The 19,446-nt window shown below is 52.4% G+C and overlaps 1 protein-coding gene and 1 long non-coding RNA gene across 3 annotated transcripts in view; both read right to left on the reverse strand.

Moving 5' to 3' along the window:
• Window positions 1–1,055: 1,055 nt before the first annotated feature.
• On the reverse strand, window positions 1,056–9,844 carry ELFN2 (extracellular leucine rich repeat and fibronectin type III domain containing 2). The gene has a single exon (XM_063322181.1). It carries the CDS (start codon window positions 9,485–9,487, stop codon window positions 7,061–7,063), a length of 2,427 nt encoding a protein of 808 aa, XP_063178251.1. The 5' UTR covers window positions 9,488–9,844; the 3' UTR covers window positions 1,056–7,060.
• Window positions 9,845–9,928: 84 nt separating this feature from the next.
• The window catches only part of LOC134509616 (uncharacterized), a 49,799-nt gene continuing 40,281 nt past the window's right edge, over window positions 9,929–19,446 (reverse strand). For both annotated transcript variants that reach the window (XR_010069366.1, XR_010069367.1), the window contains exon 3: window positions 9,929–10,129. This is a non-coding gene — a long non-coding RNA (uncharacterized LOC134509616). The remainder of the gene's footprint in view (window positions 10,130–19,446) is intronic.

Here is a 19,446-nt window from a genome sequence, read left to right on the forward strand (position 1 = left end):
ATGAAGAACGCGTCAGACTGTGAAGCATCTGCCCGTAGCAGCATCTGCCCCCAAGGCTGCTCTAAAATCAATTCAAGCATTAATAAGAGTCGTCAGCTACTGCAGCATATATATCCAGGAGCTGAAAGTCACTGTTGTGTCCATATTCACAACCCCCCCAAGACCGTTCATTCCCGCCCCTTGTACATTAGGAGCAGAGGCTGTCAGCTCAGCACACCCAAGAAGAAAGCTCATAAGCCACAGTTAGACCTGTCTGATCAAAGCTGGATGTGCAAGGGCAAAAGAAGAAATGCTCTGAGCCAAGCAGCAGTACCACTCATGGGGAAACTAGAAATGAGGCAAAACAGGAGGTGGAGAAGAGATAAGACATGCAAGGGAATGGCTGCTATGTCACCATGCACAAATTGGCCTAATTATGTGTATAAATGCACCAATAGCCACGGATTTGCTGGCTGTATTCTTGACTTTAAATATTGATGCTTAGGAAGAGCTGAGATCAGGATGTCTGCTGCTGGATTAGGCTACAGATTGCTCAGTCATTATCCATGGCCAAATCACCTGGCTTGGACTGCCTTCCTCCAGGCAGCTCTGGAGCTTGGGCAGAGGATGCCTTTCAACACCAGCTGAGGTTTTGTTGTGTAGATGATGGGCAAGGAAGCACCTCCCAGCACCCAGGCAGTGCTGTATGCATGCCCAGAATGGGGCATGAACCAGGTGCTGATGATCAGTGCAGGAGGGGACGGGTATCATGGCAGAACTGAGGACTCAGTAAAAATGAGAATGTGTCCAAACAAGGCAATATCCAAGCTCAGAGGAACAGTGTGTTTGCAGGGGAGCAGATGGCCACTGGGTGCCTGGGAGAATCCAGAATCCTTCTCCCAAGCGCCAACCCAGAATTCGTAGTTTCTCCCACACCCCGTTCCCTCCCATCCCATCCCATCCCATCTCTTCTACGAGACAAGGCTGGGACAAATGGACTCAGAAGCAGCTTTTCATATTTTTTGTTTGTTGTTTTTTGGGTTTTTTTGTTGTTTTTTTTTTTTTAAATAAGAAATTTATTGCAAATATAGAAATTGATTTTCTCCATACAGGAATCTCCGAGTTGAGGAAAAACGATTTCGTGCCATTCAGTTTTAAAACAGGAAAAGAAAAGAAAGAAAGAAAGAAAAGAGAAAGAAAAGAGAAAGAAATAAAAATATGAGAGAAGAAAAGAAAGGAGAGGAAAAAAAAAAAGGAAGAAGAAAATAAAAGAACATAGCTCCAACTGAAATTTGGCCATACACAACCAGGGGGGGTCACAGGGTTGTTACGGAAGGAGGAACACCAAAGAGGCCACAAGGAGCCAGTCCCAGCAGCTGCCTCCCAGGCCCTTCCTTACATTCAAGGGCTGATACCCCCGGCTCTGTGCCCGGCAGCTGCCCGCCCCTTCCCACCCCCTCGCCCCAGGTGCTGTGCTTGTGGATGGACCAGCCGTACCAGCCCTGGAAGGGTCTGATCTGACCCAGCCAGCCTCTCCCTCTCCTCCCAGGGGAAGGTGGAGAGCAGGCAGCGGGGGTCAGGCCACCCAAGAGCAAGGCCTCACAGTGGCGGTGGTAGTTATGGGGGAGGCAAAGGCCAAGCCAAATGCGCAAGGATGGGACAGAGGGAGAGGGGACCACGGGGCACGGAGGAGAGGAGGTGCCCACCCACAGTGGGAGAAGAAGAAGCCAGGCGGAGATTGGCCTCTCTCCGCCCGGGGACAGGGGGATGGGTTGGGGCGGCCCTGTGGAGGGCTGCCCTGGTGGGACACTACACGGAGAGGTACAGAGAGGTCTCCCCATGGTGGGCGGCAGGGGAAGTTGGGGGGGAGGCAGACTGAGGACGCCCCTCACAGTACAAGGCCAAAGCGGCTGGAGGGACGGGGTGCGGGAGTGCGTGCGTGTGTACGGGGGAGGCCACAGACACTCCCCTTTGCCCCTTCTTCAGGGAAAGACCCAAAAACACCTGCCTCAGCCAGGATGGGCAGGGGGCAGCTGACGTGGGGCAGGCTCCGCCAGCCCTACAAGGGACACCACCCCCCCCTTAGCCCAGTGGAGGGTGACACTCAGTGTCAGTCCCACATCAAGCCACCCTGAAGATGCTCCCTCCTGCCCAGACAGTGGGACAGCAGCAGGCTGCCTCCAGCAAGAGGACACGGCTCCATGAGGCTCTCCTTGCGTGCAGCTTGTGCTGAAGCAGGTGGTGGCGGTGGAAGTGGTGTTCTCCAGGTTCCCGGAGGCTGTGTGTCCTTCCAGATGCAGCTGAGCTTTCCGGTCAGCAGCAAGCATGGCAAATGTGCTTTCGGGGACCTGGGTCCAGCTCCTGCCCGTATGGCAGCTGCCCGCCCTGTAGCGCTGAGCTCTGCCCTACAGAGAGTGGCCACAGCTCATCATGAAGTCTGCCCAGCTTTTTTCTTCAGGCACTGCTGACTTACTCCCCACCTGCTCTCAGACAGCCTCCACCCCTGCACTCAACCCTTTCTCTCGCTGGTCCCTTTCTCCCTTTACCATCCCATTCTTTCCAGTGCAGCCATCTCTTCCCTGATCTTTACAGCCTGTCCCTCTTCTCCACCCTCTCCATCTCCCTCTACCTGTCCCCTCCTTTGTTCCCCATTCCTTGGTCCCACCACACCTTCCTCACCCGTGATGTGTCTGCCTCCCCTCTCTCTTCCTCAGCTCCTTTTCCCCCTTCCCTCCTGCATCTCCCCCTCCTTTCCCCAAGCCTGCCTGGCAGAGCCTCCTCCAGGAAGGCAGGCTGATTAGCATTGCAAACACACAGAGGCCTCCTCAGCCCAACATAAATCTTCATTTGTCAGTCATGAATATTTCACACCTGCCTCGGGAGGGATTTATTCAGCATGGAAGAGTGGGGAGGGGAGTGTGGCACCGCAGCATAAGCTGGGGCAGCATGGGCTCTGCCCTCCTGGAACAGCAGGCCTAGGGTCTCACCTTCACTATTCTGGGTGCAGGAACCCAGCCCAGGCTCTCTTTTGAGCCTGTTTCTTGGGGAAGAGGACAGATCAGCACCCAACCTCATTCCTCACCCTCCACGCCATCCAGTGAGGTGAACTAAACTCCTGTTTTTCCTGCCAAGAGTCACCAACCCAGAAATAAAGTATGAAAGGGGCTGGTCCTGTTTCTGCCCCATCGATCCACTTTGCCCTGGGAGAAGGCAGGGCTGAGGAACTCTTGCCAAAGCCAAGCCATAGAGGGCTTAGAAATTTCAAGCAGTCTCTTCATTCTTTTTCCTACCACAGAGGCCTTAAGGGTTTCGTCATGCCCTGCCCCTTGCCAGGACCACCCACGGGAGACGAGGGGTAGGACAGACCTAATCCAGAGTTCCCTGCAATCAATGAGATTGGTCGTGGGTGGTCTTCTGGTGATTGCAACCAGCTCCACATCAAGCTTTCACTGTATCAGAGGTTTCCCTGCAGCTGAAGCACTCCTTGTTCCTGCAAGAATACCCTTGCTTGTAGACTTGGGGAAAGAGCAACCAGGGCATGGGGATGGTAGTGGCCATTTCTCCTATGAGATCTATCTTGATGGGCCTCACTCCTATTTCTAAATAATTAGGAGAAACCATGACCACTAGAAAGAGCAGGCCTTTGGTATATAACACATCCCCCTTCACGCACACAACCCTGGAAAGCAGCTGAGAGACCACATTTGGGGCAAGGGGAGGGGGACACTGGAAAGAAGAAGGAATGTTTTTTATGGGGCTGATTGGGTTGGGTTCTCTTTGGGGTGTGTTCCCTCCCAAACTGGTAGGAGTCTGTCATAAAATCACATCAGGGATGAATGAAAGGAGCAGGGAAAACAGGAACAAGGATGGGAGAGACTTTGGGGGAGGAGATTAAATTCCAACAAACTGGCACATACACAACAGGTGTTTGCTCAGAAAAATACAGTAAAATCGTCATGCAAATAGAACGTTAAATCTGCTTTCCTCCAACAGGGCTGGCATCACTTTGTGAGCCCTCGTCCCTGGGGAGGGAGCACGACAAGGAAGAAGGGAGGAGGAAGGAAGGTGGGACACTTTGTTCCCCTTCCTTGCCCTCTTCCTCCCACAGAACAGTCCATCTTGTGCAAACTTCACCCATTGGTTTGGAGTGTGGGCTACAGTTGGGAGAGAAATGGCTTGTCTCTCCTACCCAGGCTTACCCCCACCACAGGCAAAAGAAGGGCCTGATGATAGCTGTATCCCTTGACCTTTCTTTTCTGCCTTGTTGGGGTAATGAGGGGAGGGAGCAGAAACCACTACAGGTTAATGCTTCCCCAAAAAATATAGACTGAGCAGAACTGATTACAAGACAATACAGCAGAGAAGCACAGGGAGGGAAGAGGTGGGGAGAGGAACAGAACTCCATCCCCCCGTGCCTGTCATCCCCCTTCTCCTGTCCAGTTCTGTGCCCCAGCCATTAGTCTTTCCTGCTTGGATGGTTGCCATGCTGGAAGACCGCTGGGCCTTCTCCATGTGGTAGCTGGAGAGGTCTCTGCTGTGCCTAAGCATCTCTCACAGCATTTACCTGTCTTGATTTGCTGCATTGTCCCAACATGGAGGGACACCTGGCAGAAGTGACTTGACTTCCCTTCATCCTCCTGCACATATACACATGCGCACACACACGTGTGTGTGCACACACACCCATGTGTGCACACCCCCACCTTCCTCTGGGTTGGACTGGCTCTTACAGTGTGGAGTCAGTCCCATGAATACCTCTGGAGTCGAGGAAAAACAATGCCTAGACTGTGGGGAAGCAAGCTGACAGTGAAGGAGGCTGAGGCAATGGGATCAGGACCTGGCTTAGGATTGTTACCATCAGTATCCCTACAAGGAAGGAACCCCACAGATCTTCACAAGTTTAGACCTTGGGAATCCCTGCTCTGGTTTTCACATACCAGGTTCTGCCTACTACTGCTCTTTACTTACAGAAGATGAAGTTATGTCACCTGTGGCATAGAAACCAGCTCTCACAGCTGGCAGTGCCACTACTGACAGATAACAGGCAGGTTCTCTGCAGGCAGCATGTAAATCCCTCCCAGAGAAGCTCCTACACCCTCATACTTCTCCCAGGGCCTCCAAAAATACTGGGGCTCCTGAGGAGCACCTCAAAAAGCAAATAGCCACATAGGAAAGGCCAACACAACACAGGCCCTCACCTTCATCCTGATAGAGGTGAACGATTGTCAAGAATCAGGGTGTGCAGCTCATGGAGAGGAGGCCCACCGTGCTGCATAAAGATGCACTCAGCAGGCAGCACCCCTGCCTGGCAAGAAAACTTTGGGGGAAATGGTGCCAAGATTGTGCTTTGTTGGGCTGCTCAGAAATGGGATGAAGTGTAGAGGGCAGTAGGCTCCTTCCCACCTCTGTGGCAGATCTTCTATCCAAGGGACAGAGGTTGGCACCTAGCAAGTGAAACCAGGTTTTTGCCAAGACATTAAAGGATCCCTAAGAAAAGTTTGTCACAGCTAACTGTGAGGAGGTGGAGGATTTAGGAGGTGATAAGTTGCTCTGACTCTCATGATGTATTCAAAGGAGCACTGCCATCCAGAGGCCGGTATCCTCTTCTATCCCAGCAGACACAGTGTGGCTGCATACACAAAAGGAGCTTCTCCTGGAGCCATTACTGGGGTCCTCCCAGGCCCCATTCTCACATCCCTTTTGTTTCCTATGCTCCTGCCTTCACCCTAGGCTGTCTCCTATCCACACCAGAGTGTCCATGGCCTATGCAAGAGGAAGCCACTTGGTGGATTTTCTGTCAACCCAGTGAAGTGAGCAATTGAAATCCTATTCTTCACATCCACTTGCAAGTGAGGAGGATGGGTGATGCTCTTCTCATGCACACCCACCCTACAGTCCATGGTGCAAGTCAGTTGGGAAGAGCTGCAGAAGCTTCGTGTAGAACTTGCTCTGCTCAGCTCCTCTCCAAGTCTCTTCCTCATAGTAAGGGAGGCATGAACAGAGAATACCAAACCCACTGCGCAAGGGCAGCCAGAGCATAGATGGGTATGGTGGGGAGGACCTCTGACCTGTGACACTCATGGAGACATGGGAACCCTTTACACCACTGAGAGACAGAACCTTTCTGCCTTTTCCTCCACCACTCCTTGAGGACCTGGCTTGCCATGCCAAAGAGCATATTCATATGCTGCACCAACTGGCAGAACATTCGCTCTGAGCAGGACTGGAGAATGCACATCACTGTGGAATTGCTGGTGTTCATCAGCAATGACATGGCAGGAGAAGGGAAGGAGGAAGAGCAGCAAGAGCATAGAGCCTGTTGTGCGGCAAGCCGTACCTCCCTCAGCTCTTTGCACCTCCTCTCCTTCCTTCAAGGAGGATGGAGGTTCGTGAAGTATCCAGACAGAAAGTGCAAGCCTAGGGAGCCCTAACAGAGAAGGGTAGGGAAGAGGAAGAGGAAAAGGAAAAGAAGTGAGAGAACTACTTCCAACAAATCCCACATATCTTGGAAGGGTACGGGAGAGAGAGAAAAGCCTCCACTGCCAAAGGAAATATGGAAAAAAATAGTGGTGGAAGATTTGGAAAAGTAGGTGTATCAGGTGGGCAGAGAAGCTTTCTAAACCAAAGTCCTCCCCTTCCACCCAAAAGAAAAATCAGCCCTCAACAGGAACAGAAAGCGCAATAGTTCACAGCTGAGGTTCATGCCCAGTGAGTGTCCATCCCTGACCTTCCCCTGCCACCGCCACCACCCCCTCCCGGGCCATTCCCACCCACCCACACTCCAGTGTTGTTACCACAGTGTCAGAGCAGGACGCTCCTCCCAATCATCTGCAGGCAGAACAATGGTCCCCGTAACACAGTAGAGACAATTCGGCGTGTGTGTGTGTGTCTGTGTGTGTCTGTGTGTGTGAGAGTTTTCTGTTGTTGTTGTAAACTTTAAGAAACAATTTTGTCAGTTTTGTATTTGTCGGGAGTATTTTGTTGTTGGTTTATTTTTCACAGTCAAGTGGCATATTTTTTTTCTGGTTGTTGGGGAGGGGGTCTTGTTTTGTATTGTTTCCTTGGAAAGAGCGAGGGAGAGTCACAGCTTCTGCTGAGCAGAGACTCCTTTCCAGTAATCCAGGATGTCATGCAGATCCTCGTCCTTGGCAAACTGAACTTTCTTCCGCAGGGCATGCCCAGCTGCCATGTAAACCTCCTCCCTGTGGTGCTTCTTGTAAGGCCGGAATCGCTCCCAAATCTTGTGGGTGCTCTCTGATGAGTACTCAGGGCTGGAGGAGTAGCCTGAGAAGTAGTGTCTGGGGGAGAGCTGGGAGTACGTGGAGTCTCGCTTGGACCGGGAGAGTGGCTTGAGGAATGACACCCGCTGGCTCAAGGTGTCAGCGCTTTCCTCATAGTACAGGGCTGGGAAGGAGTGACGGTGCTCACTGCAATGGTAAGAAGGCTTGACCTCCAAGTGGTGGATGGCGCCCGGGGACACCAAGGGAAGACGATCCAAAGGGCTGTTGAGTGGGCTGCCCTTCTCAATGTATTTGGAGTCAGACTTGCTGAGTGGTGGGTGGTCAGGCACATCCAAGCTGAAGACCTTGGCGCTCTTGATGGAGCCACTAGAGGAGACACTGCAGGTCTTTCTGGCCACGGCAGCATCAGCACTGAGCTGGCGCTGCAACGGGTGGTGGGAGCTTTCCTTGTAGGGTGGGGAAAGAAAGCTGGGCCGCTCTAGCCCACCCGAGGAACTGGCTGGGATGGACTGGCACTCAAAGGCCATGTCTGAGTCAACACCAGTTCCACCACCCAGGAAAGAGGCTGTGTCCAGCTTGAGGGCATCAATGCAGTTGTTGATGATCTGGTTGACCTTGTCTACCTCCTTGGCTATAGTAGAGATCTCAGCAGCTGAGCCTTGCCCATTGTCAAGCTCCCTCAGGTCCTCATCCCGCTGGGCTCGTTCCAGCCCATCCCCACCACCAGTCCGCACCTCAATGTAGTTACCTTTAGTGGTGACTTTAGGAGTCTCCATCCCAGCATCCATTGACTTTGATGGGGGCAACTTCTCCCCAATCATGGAAGGGATGGAGGACATCCGTGAGACAGGGATGACTGGTGGCTCACCCAGCTTCTGGGAAGGATGGACCATGGTACTGGTATCAATATCTGATCCATAACGCATTTCCAGTATGGTCTTTTTGACATTGAGGGACTTCTGTTTCTCCTCCTGCATCCTCCGCTTCCGCAGGCAGTAGTAAACCACCCCCAGGACTATGACCATCCCAAAGAGGCAACCCAGAGTGGTCATGATATAGTGTGTGGTGGTAGAAGTACTGGAAATAGGGTCCTCCCTGCCTTTGCTCCGGGTTGCAAAGGTCAGGCAAGTGTGATTGTAGCGCCTGTTGTTGCGGATGGAGGCCACACAGAAAGTATAATCAGTGTGGGCCTTCAACTTGTTGACAGTGACATATTCCTTCTTGCTCTTCAGTGTTGCTATGTCAGAAACGTAGCTGTTGTTGTATTGGACCAGCACATACATCTTACTGTAGGGCATGGGGATGGTTACCATCAGGATGGCTGAGGTGATGGTGACATCATGGAGCTTGATGCTAGGACTGAAGGACGAGTCAGTAGTGGAGGAGGCTGGAGGCTTGACTGAGAGGAAGTCCCCAGGGCTGATGGCTGAGCCCTCATCCAGGTCTCGCTGGGAGTCAGGGGTATAAGGGGTGGGGTTGACCCTGGAGAGGGAGGGGATGGTGCCGCCTCTGCACATGGACTGGAATATGGTGATGGCATTGCGGTTGTGGTGAGGCCGAGGTACCAGAAGGGGGTACCCAGCAAACTCCCGAGGAGTCTCACACTGGAGCCGGTCATAGTTCTTGGTGACATTGTTGAAGAGTGCCAGCCAGTTGAGAAAGCTGTAGAGGCTACAGTCGCAGTTGAAGGGGTTGCCAGCCAGCTCACACACCATCAGATTGCTCAAGCTGGTGAAAGTGTTCCCCTCCAGGCGGCTGAGACGGTTAGATGACAGGTCAATGCTAATCAAGCTGGGGCACTCGGAGAAGGCAGTAGGGGTTACCAGCTCAATTAGGTTGTGCTGCACAAAGAGGAACTGGAGACGAGCCATGCCCCGCAACATGCCCTCTGTCAGGTTGGTGAGTTTGTTGTAACCCAGCTGTAAAACCTGGAGGTTTGACTGGCCCATGAAAGCCCCATCCTCAATATAGGAGATCTCATTCTTGGTCAGGTTCAAATCGGTCAGGTTGCCGAAGCGGTTGAGGGAGGAGTACAGCACCACTTTGAGCTTATTCTCGTTGAGACGCAAGTCGTGCACCGTGCTGTTGATATGCTGGGGGATGGTCTCATACGGGGGCTGGTTCTGGCTGCAGATGGCCAGCCACACATAACCTTTGTCCCCCTCAATCAGCCAGCAGTCACCTCGCACGGTGCCAGGGGAAATCAAGCAGAGCAGGGCAGCTGCCCACAACCCCAGGCACATCATGGTCTGCAGTGGTGCCCTCATCAGGACGAAAAAAAAAACACAACGAAAACCAACCTCAAATTTCAGGACCAAAGCAAAAGGAAACCAAGGGGCGGAGGGAAGAGAAAGGGACAGTAACTGGGGGTTTAGCAATGAAAGGGCATGAGCACCCCAGTCCTATTAGGTGTTGTCACCATTATTTCTTTTTGCCCTCTGGGTCAAACCAGGAGCACGGAGCAGGGCGAACACGTGCAATCTGCTTCCAGCACACTCAGAAGTTATGACCACAGGTGTTTGGTCTGGAAGGGAACTCCCTTGTGCTTCTTTTCTAAACAAAATTTCAGACTGAGGGTAATGAATCTTCTTTGATGTTCCTGAGTGACTTGCCCACCTTTTCCACTTTCCTCCCTCCCACCCACCCCCCACCCACACCAAATCCACCCCAAAACAAACCCAAGCCCTCCCCCTCTAGTCTTCCCCCACCCCTCCACGGTGTGATGTGGAAGAACAAGGCAGGGCTGCCTCCTCTGTCGCTCACGCTGCCTCGGTTCCTCCTCCTTCTCTTCCTTCTCTCCCGGGTTCCCTCTGAGAAGCTTCAGAGCTTCAGATCAAACATGTCGAAAACAAAAATACAGAGAGGGAAAGAGCAAGTGCGCATGAGAGTGATCCATCTGTCACCGGAATCTGGAAAAGAAAGCACACAGGAGACAAGAAGAGGCATCAGTTGGAGGAGGTCTTTGAGATAAGAGTAGGAACAGCAAGGTTTCATGAGAAGAGGGAGATGATGGGGAAGAGACAGCACTGGGGGGAGGCGCAAGCAAGAGAGGAGTGGGACTGCCTGCCATGCTGATAAGCCTTTGAGAAGGGAACCCTCACGACGTATGATCTCGTATCACAGGGGTACGCAGAAGGGTGTCCGGGCTCCCTTAAATAAACGTGATCACAGCCAGAGACCTGGGGCAAGGCATCAGGGGCGGGGGGCGGGGGGAGAACAAAAGGCTATTATTGCGGGTGGCTCAAAACTCCTAATGTAAACAAAGGCAAGCCCCAAGCACAACCAAAGCCACGGATTTTCAGCTGCCTGAAAATGATGTACGCAGAATGCATGAAGTAAGGAAAATGCAGACAAGCCTCCCCTCCTGAAAAAAAAAAACTCACACAATATTTTTTCATTGTTTCCTTTCTGCCTTGATGCAAGAGGGATAAATAATTCAAGCCACGTGTAACTACTTGTGCTCTAAAAATTGTTCCTGCCTCTTGGTGCAGGGACAAGGCTGTTGAGGTGATCCAGCCTGGCTTGAGCATGCTGGAGGGGGTGCAGGGTGTAGGCGGTGTGTCAAATACCAGCCTCCAGCCACTCGCCCAGCAATGCCAGCAGTCCTGAGCTGGAGCACATCACCCACCTACCCCACACCAAAGAAGGGTGCGCGGCTTCCACCTCTCTATTTTGCCACCTCTCCTTGGGGGCTATGAACACTGTGGGACAGGACAGGAATCGGCGGCAAAGTGACATTTGCTGCAGTGTGTTTCTGGGCTCCAAGCAAGCTCCTGGTTCTGACTGGGAAGGGCAGCCTGGAGCACCCTTCCCTCTGGCTGCAGCTTCAACCCTTCTCCCAGTGTGCTGAGACAGGAGCCTGGCAGGGGTATCCTCAGGCAGCGCAGAGGAAATAATTTCATACAGCAGATAAAACATGTGGGCACAGCACTCTCTCTTTTTTTTTTTTTTAATTTTGAGGAGAAAGAAAACAATAAGAATCAGAGAAAAGGATTCTCAGTTAATGAAAAATAAAGATTCCCTCTTGCCCGTTTTATTTTGGGGGGAGGCTGCTCACTAAAGATATCGCCAAAGCTTTTGCTGCAAAAGCTGAACCAATTTCTAGCACAGAGACACAAAGGGCAGAAATAAAATGAAGGAAGATAAATGGAGGAGGAGTGAGCCCTTGAGGAACAAGGCTTACGTCTGTGGAGAAATCTGAGCTGATTTGGGTCTGTGGAATTACCAGGCCAGCTGGATTAAAGGATCAGAGATAGTGTCACAGAGAAACACTTAAATATTCAATAATCCAAAAGTAAAGCCAAGATGGAGAAAGGGAGGGGGAGAAGAGCTAGACCAATGGAAAAGACAGAGAAAAAGCTTCTGTTCCTCACAGCTCATCATCTGAGGCTGCTAAACTCATGTCATTTATGGTTGTCATATGATGGCCTCCAGGTGCTGCCTCAGCTTTGTATCAGCCAGCACTGAAGCAGAAGGCAGAGGTTTTTACAGTCTGTTGCTTTGTTTCTCAGCCTTATAATCCAATAAGAAATAATTTCCTGACACTGTCTCCCCAGATGTATCAGATAGGAGGCACATCTGGCTCTCCACAGATTGCGACCCATAGGCCTCCAATATTCCTCAGCGCCAGTCTCCTTTCTTGTTCCACCTTTTCCAGAGGTGATTCAATGCAGAGACACAGCCAATTCCCGACACCATCCCTTCACCTTCCTCTCTAACGTTCCTTCACTTTGCCTGGTCTCTTCCACTGAACAAGAGTGGCAGATACTATCACGATTTTTGCACATTGTTGCCCAAAGTACATCCACCCCAGCAGAGGCTGGGGCAGCCCCTGAGCAAGCAGTGAAAAGCTCAGCCCAGATTCTAGCCAGCATCCTTCTCTGAGCATTATGCTTTGGCCTGTTTGTCTCACCTCACCAAATACCCTGCACAATATCCAACTCCATACAGGAACATCCCAGCCCGCTTGCTTTGACCCCTTCTGGTGGAGCAGGCTGCTCCAAATGCTGTGCTGAAGTCATCATTGCCTGCAGTAGCTTGTTCATGGTGCACGGGGATAAACTTTGAGGACAGGACCCTGTTCCTCTGCAGCAGCCTCAGCAATCGCTGAGAGCCACCCCATCCCTCTCAGGGAACTGCGCTCAGGCAGCACATAGAGGGCTTGGAAGGGGAGATGTTCTAGCAGCCTGGAAAGGAAGGAAAGACCCCTTTCCTTCAGCTGGGTTAGGGGGTGGATGGAAATGAAGGTAGTGTTTATCCTTGCTATGTGTCAAAAACAAGGGGACCATGCAGAGAAGACCTGCTTCCCATCTACCTCCCACCTTGGCTGTGCAACCTTGCCTCAGCCACAGGCCAAAGGAAGGGCCAGTCCGTTCCCCAAGCCAAACTTATTGGTCCCCTTGGGTGTCCAAGTTGGCTGTGTACAAGAAATATGCAGACCCTGCCATTCTTCCTGCAGTGGCTCCTGCCTCCCCACTATCACACTAGTTTTAAGTGCCCCAAGGACAGCCCAATCTGTGGCCTTCTTCATCCCTTGCCCATGGCCCAGGACCCCATTTCGGCTCAGCCCAGTGCTGTCAGTCCCTGCCACAGAAACACCATAGGAGTCCTGGTCTCCAGCTCCACCACAGCCACCCTTTACCCTTTAGGGGGCAGCTGCTCCCTGACACTGGCAATTCACAGACAAGGGGAGGCCAGGGATGGGGATCAGCACCATGCCCTCCCTCAACTGTATAGAGCCAAATGAACACAAATCAAATAGCATTGGAGTCCAAAAAGACAAGGAAGCAACACTCTGTCCTTTCTGCTGGCCTTAAAGGTGCTGACAGTGGAGTTGGCTGTTTCCCTCCCTTGACTGGCAAAAGAACAAGAAGATGCAGGGATGGAGAGTGGGCAGGGAGAGTAAAGGCAAGCAACTTCAGCCCAGAGGAGAGCCGAGGAGGGGTGATGTATGAGTTGTGGAGAGCCTGGTTTGGAGGGAGGCTGTGGTTACAGGTGAGGGGAAAAGATGGGACGTGGGATCTGTTTTGTAGGACAGGTGAAAGATCACCACCCCCATGTGCTGAGCCTATCCGTCTGTAGGGTTCCAACACTCTTCAGTGTAACCCAAGAGGGCTCTTACAACGTGCCTTCGGCTCCTGGCCATCCTCACGTATGCAAGAGCATCAAGGAACAGTAGTGGCATTGTGCCCATGAATGGCTGTACCCTCCTTGGCTGCCACAAAGCCAACCCATCAGCTCCAAGCTCCCAGTGGTTTCCCTCTGGTTTATTCCCTACTAATGGGTGCCTCAATATTATTGGCATTTCTTTGCACCACAGTGTTTGGAAAAGAGCAGAAGGTCACAGGGATGGTTCCCCTGTTCAGAGGAGAGAGCAGGGAAGGCAAAATGGAGAGGGGAGAGCTCCAAGTCTGAGTCAGGAGCTGGATGTCCTGATAGCAACAGACAACCCTTTGGCTCTGGGATCAAGGTGGCACAGGGGGTGGCACAGGAGTACAGTCACTAGTTAGATTGCCAGGTATGAGGGCAGATTAAAATACAACCACTGAACGTGTGGACAGGCATGATATAAGGGACAGAGAAAAGCTGGGGGCTGAGGGGGTGGAAGGACCATGACTGAGAGAGGTTACAGGGTCTAGGGGCCACGGTGTAAAAAGGCAACCAGAAAAGCCACATACAGCAGCAATTTGGGCCTGGAATTCTCATCTTGACAACCTTGTCCTCCTGGGGCCCAGTGCACTGGAAAAGCCAGCGCTTAATTCTACCATTGCTTAAACGGTGCTAAGAGCCTCCCGTTAGAAATGCATGCATTAAAAACCTGCCAAACACTCTTGGCTCCTCTGGAGACACCCCGAAACCAGGCCAAAGCTCCTGCTGCTTTCTTACGCTCTGTGCTGCAGCTGGGCATCAGCCCCCTTCCCAGCTTAGTGTGCTGCCTGCTCCTTGTGGGTCTCAGGGCACAAATGCCATCTCCAAGGGGCTCCGTCTCCCCCCTTTTGGCTTCAAGGTCCTTCCAGGATTTCTCTAACCACTTTCTGAGAAAGGGGTCTTTCCCAGGGGCACTTAGTAGTGGGAGTTGGTGCCTTACTTTGAGGGACTCTCCACACCTGCTGGATAGTTTCTGTAACACACACTGGTGTAAGCATCACTGCAGCTGCTCCAAGTCACCACCCAGAGATGGTCCTTGCCTTTGCCCCTGGTTATAGTGAAAGTACAGTGCCACGGGAGAAGCTCACAGCACAAGCATGGCACTTAAACAACAGCAGCCCCCTCCCTCTCAGCCCCGCTACTTCCAGGGATGCTCCCATTTAGTGCAGGAGTTACCATCAAGTCATGCAGCAAAGAACCTGTGGCTGTGCCCAGAGGTCCTCCAGAAACCCTGAGAATTTGGAGACCAAGGAAAGAGGGAGTAGGAAGGCTGATGACCTGTGGATTTGTGGTATGGAAGACATTTGTGTGTGTGTGTCAGAGAGAGAGAGAGAGAGATAATGTCTTCTACTGCAGCTTCTCTGATATCCACCAAGGGTTGAGCTCCCACAGCACTCTTTCCTTTAATGGTGCTCTGAAAGCTGCTCGCTCGCTTTGTCTCTTCTCTAATTTATCCCCCTATTTTCATGAAACACACAAGATCACAGCATCTCTGAGATCCATCCCAATGTTACATTTGTTTGAAATTGGCCCTGTGGCTTCAACAATCTAGAAGACTGAGGAACTGGCTTAGGCAAAAACACAAAAAGAAAAGAAAAAAAAAAAAAAGCTGTAGAGCCACCCTAAAAGTCATGCAACAAAAGGTGCTTTCATGTCACTAACCAGACAAAGCCTTCATCCCTTGAACTGGTATCCTGGGTCCTGCTGAAGGGTGGGTTAGAGGCTGTGTGAATTTTGGCAGAGTGCTGCTGCAAGAGAAATCTCATGGTTCAACTCTGGGCAGGTTCATTTCACCATATACAAACCCACAGTGCCTGCTGGGAGAAAAATCACCCCTCTGAAAGCTGGGCTGGGCCTGTCATGAGTGGGGAGGAAGCTCTGCAGCTTCCTCAAACTGCAGCTGTCCTTGACTCAAGGAAGCCGAAAGCACTAGGAACCCAGCGGGACACTGAGGTGAGGAAGCCCACAAAACCACACAGGGTTTCAGCTGCTTCTCACAGGACACTGCTGCAAGGATGCTCGCGGCGCTCAAACTCCAGCCAGCAACGATGGGTTCCTGCAAGGAGGAAGGGCAGAGGGCTGGAATACAGGCTGTAGGACTGCCTCGAGGACACGCTGCTCTGCAGTCCTGCCTTTTGGCCAGTTCAGGGCACGGGAAGAAGTTAACCCGAAGTTCCCCTCTGCCATACACGTGCACCCAGGCTCAAGCAAATGCTCAGCCATTGACTTCAAACCTTTGCCAGGCCAAACAGCTTAAAGACTAACCATGAAAAAACCCAACACGATGCTGTATATAAAACCCCTGCTCTCCCATCGCGCCTCCCCAACAGCGATTAGATGCCTAATTTGTTAGGCAGCAAGAAAGAGAGAATGAGAAAGCTCAGGGGAGAAAAACGAAGCAGCTCAGAAGCATGAAAGAAAAAAGAGAGCTTTAGAAGCATAAATCTTATTTTAGAGTGATAAATACTGGCAGAAAGGTCTTTCATATGCCAGTGGTTCCCTGGCAGGCCAGAGAGCCACCTTTGTTTTCCAAAGTGAAATGGTTACCTTTTATATTAATATGATTATTGAAGATTAAGGGGGATTTGCATCAAGCCAGCTCCACCCAGACAGCCCGCGGCAGCAGCCCACAGGAGTGTGTGCATGGTGGTAGGCTCGGGGAGCAGCCTCCTCCAAGTAGAAGAGGATGTCAAGAGATTACAGGTTCCATAAAAAACATTAGCAGCAATAAAGCTGCCTTCATCACCCTCCCTCCAGGGGAGAGGGGGGCCTGGGAAACACTATTCCCCTTGGTGTCATCCCATGAGCCCAGACCCAAGGCAGTGGAAAGGCTTAGAAATAACTCCTGTCGGCAATGGGGAGGGAGCGTGGGCTCTGTGTGACTGTCTGTAGGGACCTGCCATCGGGAGCACAACAGCAAGACTGGCTCTGCCTGGGCAGGTGCCATGGGTGTGCGTCGGGGGTGAGTCACCATCGAGGAAGGGGTGGCAGCGTCGGCTCGGGGGGTGCGAGGCAGAGGGGGAGTATATGCGGAGGAGTTGCTATAGGTGGTGGGGTGGGTGTGCGTGTGGGTTAATCACTCTGTGAAGCAGAGAATGAGGGCTGGCTCCTGGGGGGGAGGGAGGAATTGCCATGGGGAGCCAGGCGAAGCGCTGGTTGCGAGTGTGTGTGTGTGTGTGTGTGTGCACGGTGTGTTTGCGTGAAGCAGCCACTGTGGAGAAAGGGGTGGGAGTGTTGGCTGTGTGCGAGGCGCCGTAGGGAACGGGGTGGGAGCGCGGGCTGCGCGTGGGCGTGCGTGGATCACGGGAGACGACCATGGTTGTGTGAGTGTGTGTGTATGGGAGAAGGGCTGGAGGAAAAGGGGTGGGAGCACTCCTTCTGTATGTGTTCCCCGGCGTGAATCGCTGTAGGGAGCAGGGCATGAGGGCTGGGTCTGTGCATGTGCGTGTGGGAGGGAGTTGCTGTAGGGGACAGGGAATGACCTCTGCTCTCTGCGAGCTGTCAGGGGGAAAGGGACAGAGTGGCAGCTCTGCATGAGCGTGCGTGTGAGCTGCTGCAGGTCACAGGCCAGGAGTGGGGGCTCTGGGTGGATGGGAGGGAGTTGCTGGAGGGAGCAGGGTGGGAGCACCGGCTTGGTTTCTGTGCAGGGCATAGCTGCAGGGCAGGGCAGCATGTCCAGCATGAGGCCAGGAGAAACTCTTCTATGTGATGTCACTGCAAAGACCCCCATCCCCTCAGGGTCCCTGTGATGCCTCTGCTGTCCTGTGCCGGCCTTGCTGCCCTATTTCCTACAACAGCAGCTCCTAGCTTTCACTGGGCTGGCTGTGAATGGCAGGTCCACAAGCTATTTAAGAGATACCCTCACTCAAAATAAAGAATACCTCCAGTATTTCTGCATGCTAAATACATCCCCAACAACCCAGCGGTGCCACTTTGGAGTGCCCCCAAACATGGTACCCTGCAGGTACAGCAGGGAAGAGAGTTAGCCCTTGCAGTACAGCTCACTACTGTCTCCTGCTGGAGGAACTCAAAGCCTAAGGAATCACATAGGTCCTGGGCTGGCTGAGGGTAGCAATCACTTCACAAGGTGCACTGGCAGCCAGTCGTCCTGTGGAGGATACTTCCAGGCCTGCAAACTCCTGTGGGGCACAAGCATTGGCATCCCAGCATCCTTCAACGTGCTCTTGCCTTCCAGCCAACCTTCCCCTGGGTCGCTGTCTAAAAGAGGTTCCCTCACTGGCAGTGAGACCTCTCTCCAAGTAGGACAAGCAGCTACCCCAGTACAACTCCAGTATGAAACCTCCAGAGGTCAAGCTACCATTCCAGTGAGAGGAAGGGGCTGCCCTTGCATGGCTTTCCCAGCCAGGGTATCTCTGACAGTCATGTGTCATTGCACCAAGTAGTTAGTCTGCAAGATGTCAAAAGACAGGGCAGCCCCTGTGCTCAGGTTTCCTGCAAATGGAGAGTCAGTCAGAAGCTGCTACAGACAATAGTTCACATACAGCAGACGTAGTCCTGATCTGTGCGGCAGAAGCAGATGAAAGGTGTGGGGGGACATGGAGAAGCTGTTTCAGGTCACCCAAGAGTGAAATGCTGTGGCAGCACAGGCTAAAGGGGATACTTCAGCTCCTCAAAGCTCCTCCTCTGGCCAATGTGTGCCTGGATTCAGCGAGCGGAGTAGCCCCACACGGGACAGGACATTATGTTTCCATATGGCTGCTTCCACCTTTCCTCCATCCTCCACCCCCCGGCAATGGCACAGCTCAGCCCCGCTGGGGAGGGACCCTCCTTCTGGCCAGCTCGCCCCACCTATATTTCAAGCTAACATCTGACATGCATTTTGACACAGCCGAGCCTCCCCTCTCTTTTCCCCACTACCTTGCCTTGTTTAGAGCCTGTTTTTTTTCTTCCATTGCCAAAACACAATGACTGTTATAATTAACAGATTATCTCAGTGCGACAGCTGCAGTCCTTTGAAAATTAGGTTGAATAACAGGATCCTGCCGTATGGTAATTTCTTTTCATCTCTCAAATATTTTCTCTCTCTCACTCTCGTTTCTACCTCATTTCTTTTTTTCTTTCTTTCTTTTCTCTCTCCGCCCTACCCCCCCTAGCCCCCCCCCCCCCGCCCCGGCTACAGCCTTTCACCAGCTCCCTAACTGGATGAGTGATATCTTTGGGGTGAGGCAGGCTGAAGGGCTCTCTCTACCTTCATCAGCTGTTTTCATTCCTCTCCTTTTACCACCATACCTCGCAGAGAGGCAGTGTTTGCAAGTAGGATCATAAACACGTCAGGAAAAAACGCGCCCACCAGAGGCCATGGCCAGGGGCCCTAGCTGAAGCCCCACTGGCTCAGAAAGGCAGCCCAGGGAACTAGATAGGAAGGGGAGAAACCGGATGCGGTAGTCTGAACCACTGCCCGCAACTTTCCCACGGGGAGCTGGGTGCAGTGGTGTGGCTGAGTGGCTTGTACTGAACTAGCCAGGGTGCTCTACCCACCCACCTACCCGTCCGCCTTCTTGCTGACTCAGTACCTGCCCCTGACTCACCACTTGCTCACTGAATGGGGACTGGCAGTACTTATACGGCATCCTTCCCTCTCGCTAAGGCAATAGCTCTGCCACTTACCACCCCCTCTCCCCATTATCCACCTACATCTGTCTCTCTACCGACTCAATCAACCCAAGCCAGCCAAAAAAGCAGCTTGCTGGAAATTCGGGGTTTCAAAACCAAAATAAGAACTGGTGCTGCTCCCAGCTGGACCCAGACTAAAGGCTCTGGAAATCTCCTCCTCCAGGACTGGAGATCTCCTGGCCTCTGCTGCAAACTGGACTGATTCATTCACCAAAGTGGCTGGACTCCTCGGCCTCTGCTTGGGCAGATGTGCTAGCACACAGCATTTCAGGCTGCGAGGATGACCAGACAGACATATGGGACAGGTCAGTTGGGATGGTGCCTGGATTTGGCAACTGAACGGTTTCAAGTTCAACATGTTCTGGAGTCAAGAAATCCACAACTTTGTCGTCGACTGTACCAGCAGCATTAGTTAATTATTCTCGATGCCTGGCTTGAGCTCATG

Source organism: Chroicocephalus ridibundus, chromosome 1 (genome assembly GCF_963924245.1).
Source record: "Chroicocephalus ridibundus chromosome 1, bChrRid1.1, whole genome shotgun sequence".
Lineage (NCBI taxonomy): Eukaryota > Metazoa > Chordata > Aves > Charadriiformes > Laridae > Chroicocephalus > Chroicocephalus ridibundus.

Bases quoted from the DNA above. Each gene is read 5' to 3' on its own strand.
- ELFN2 (XM_063322181.1), bottom strand. From the start codon at position 9,487: ATGAGGGCACCACTGCAGACCATGATGTGCCTGGGGTTGTGGGCAGCT.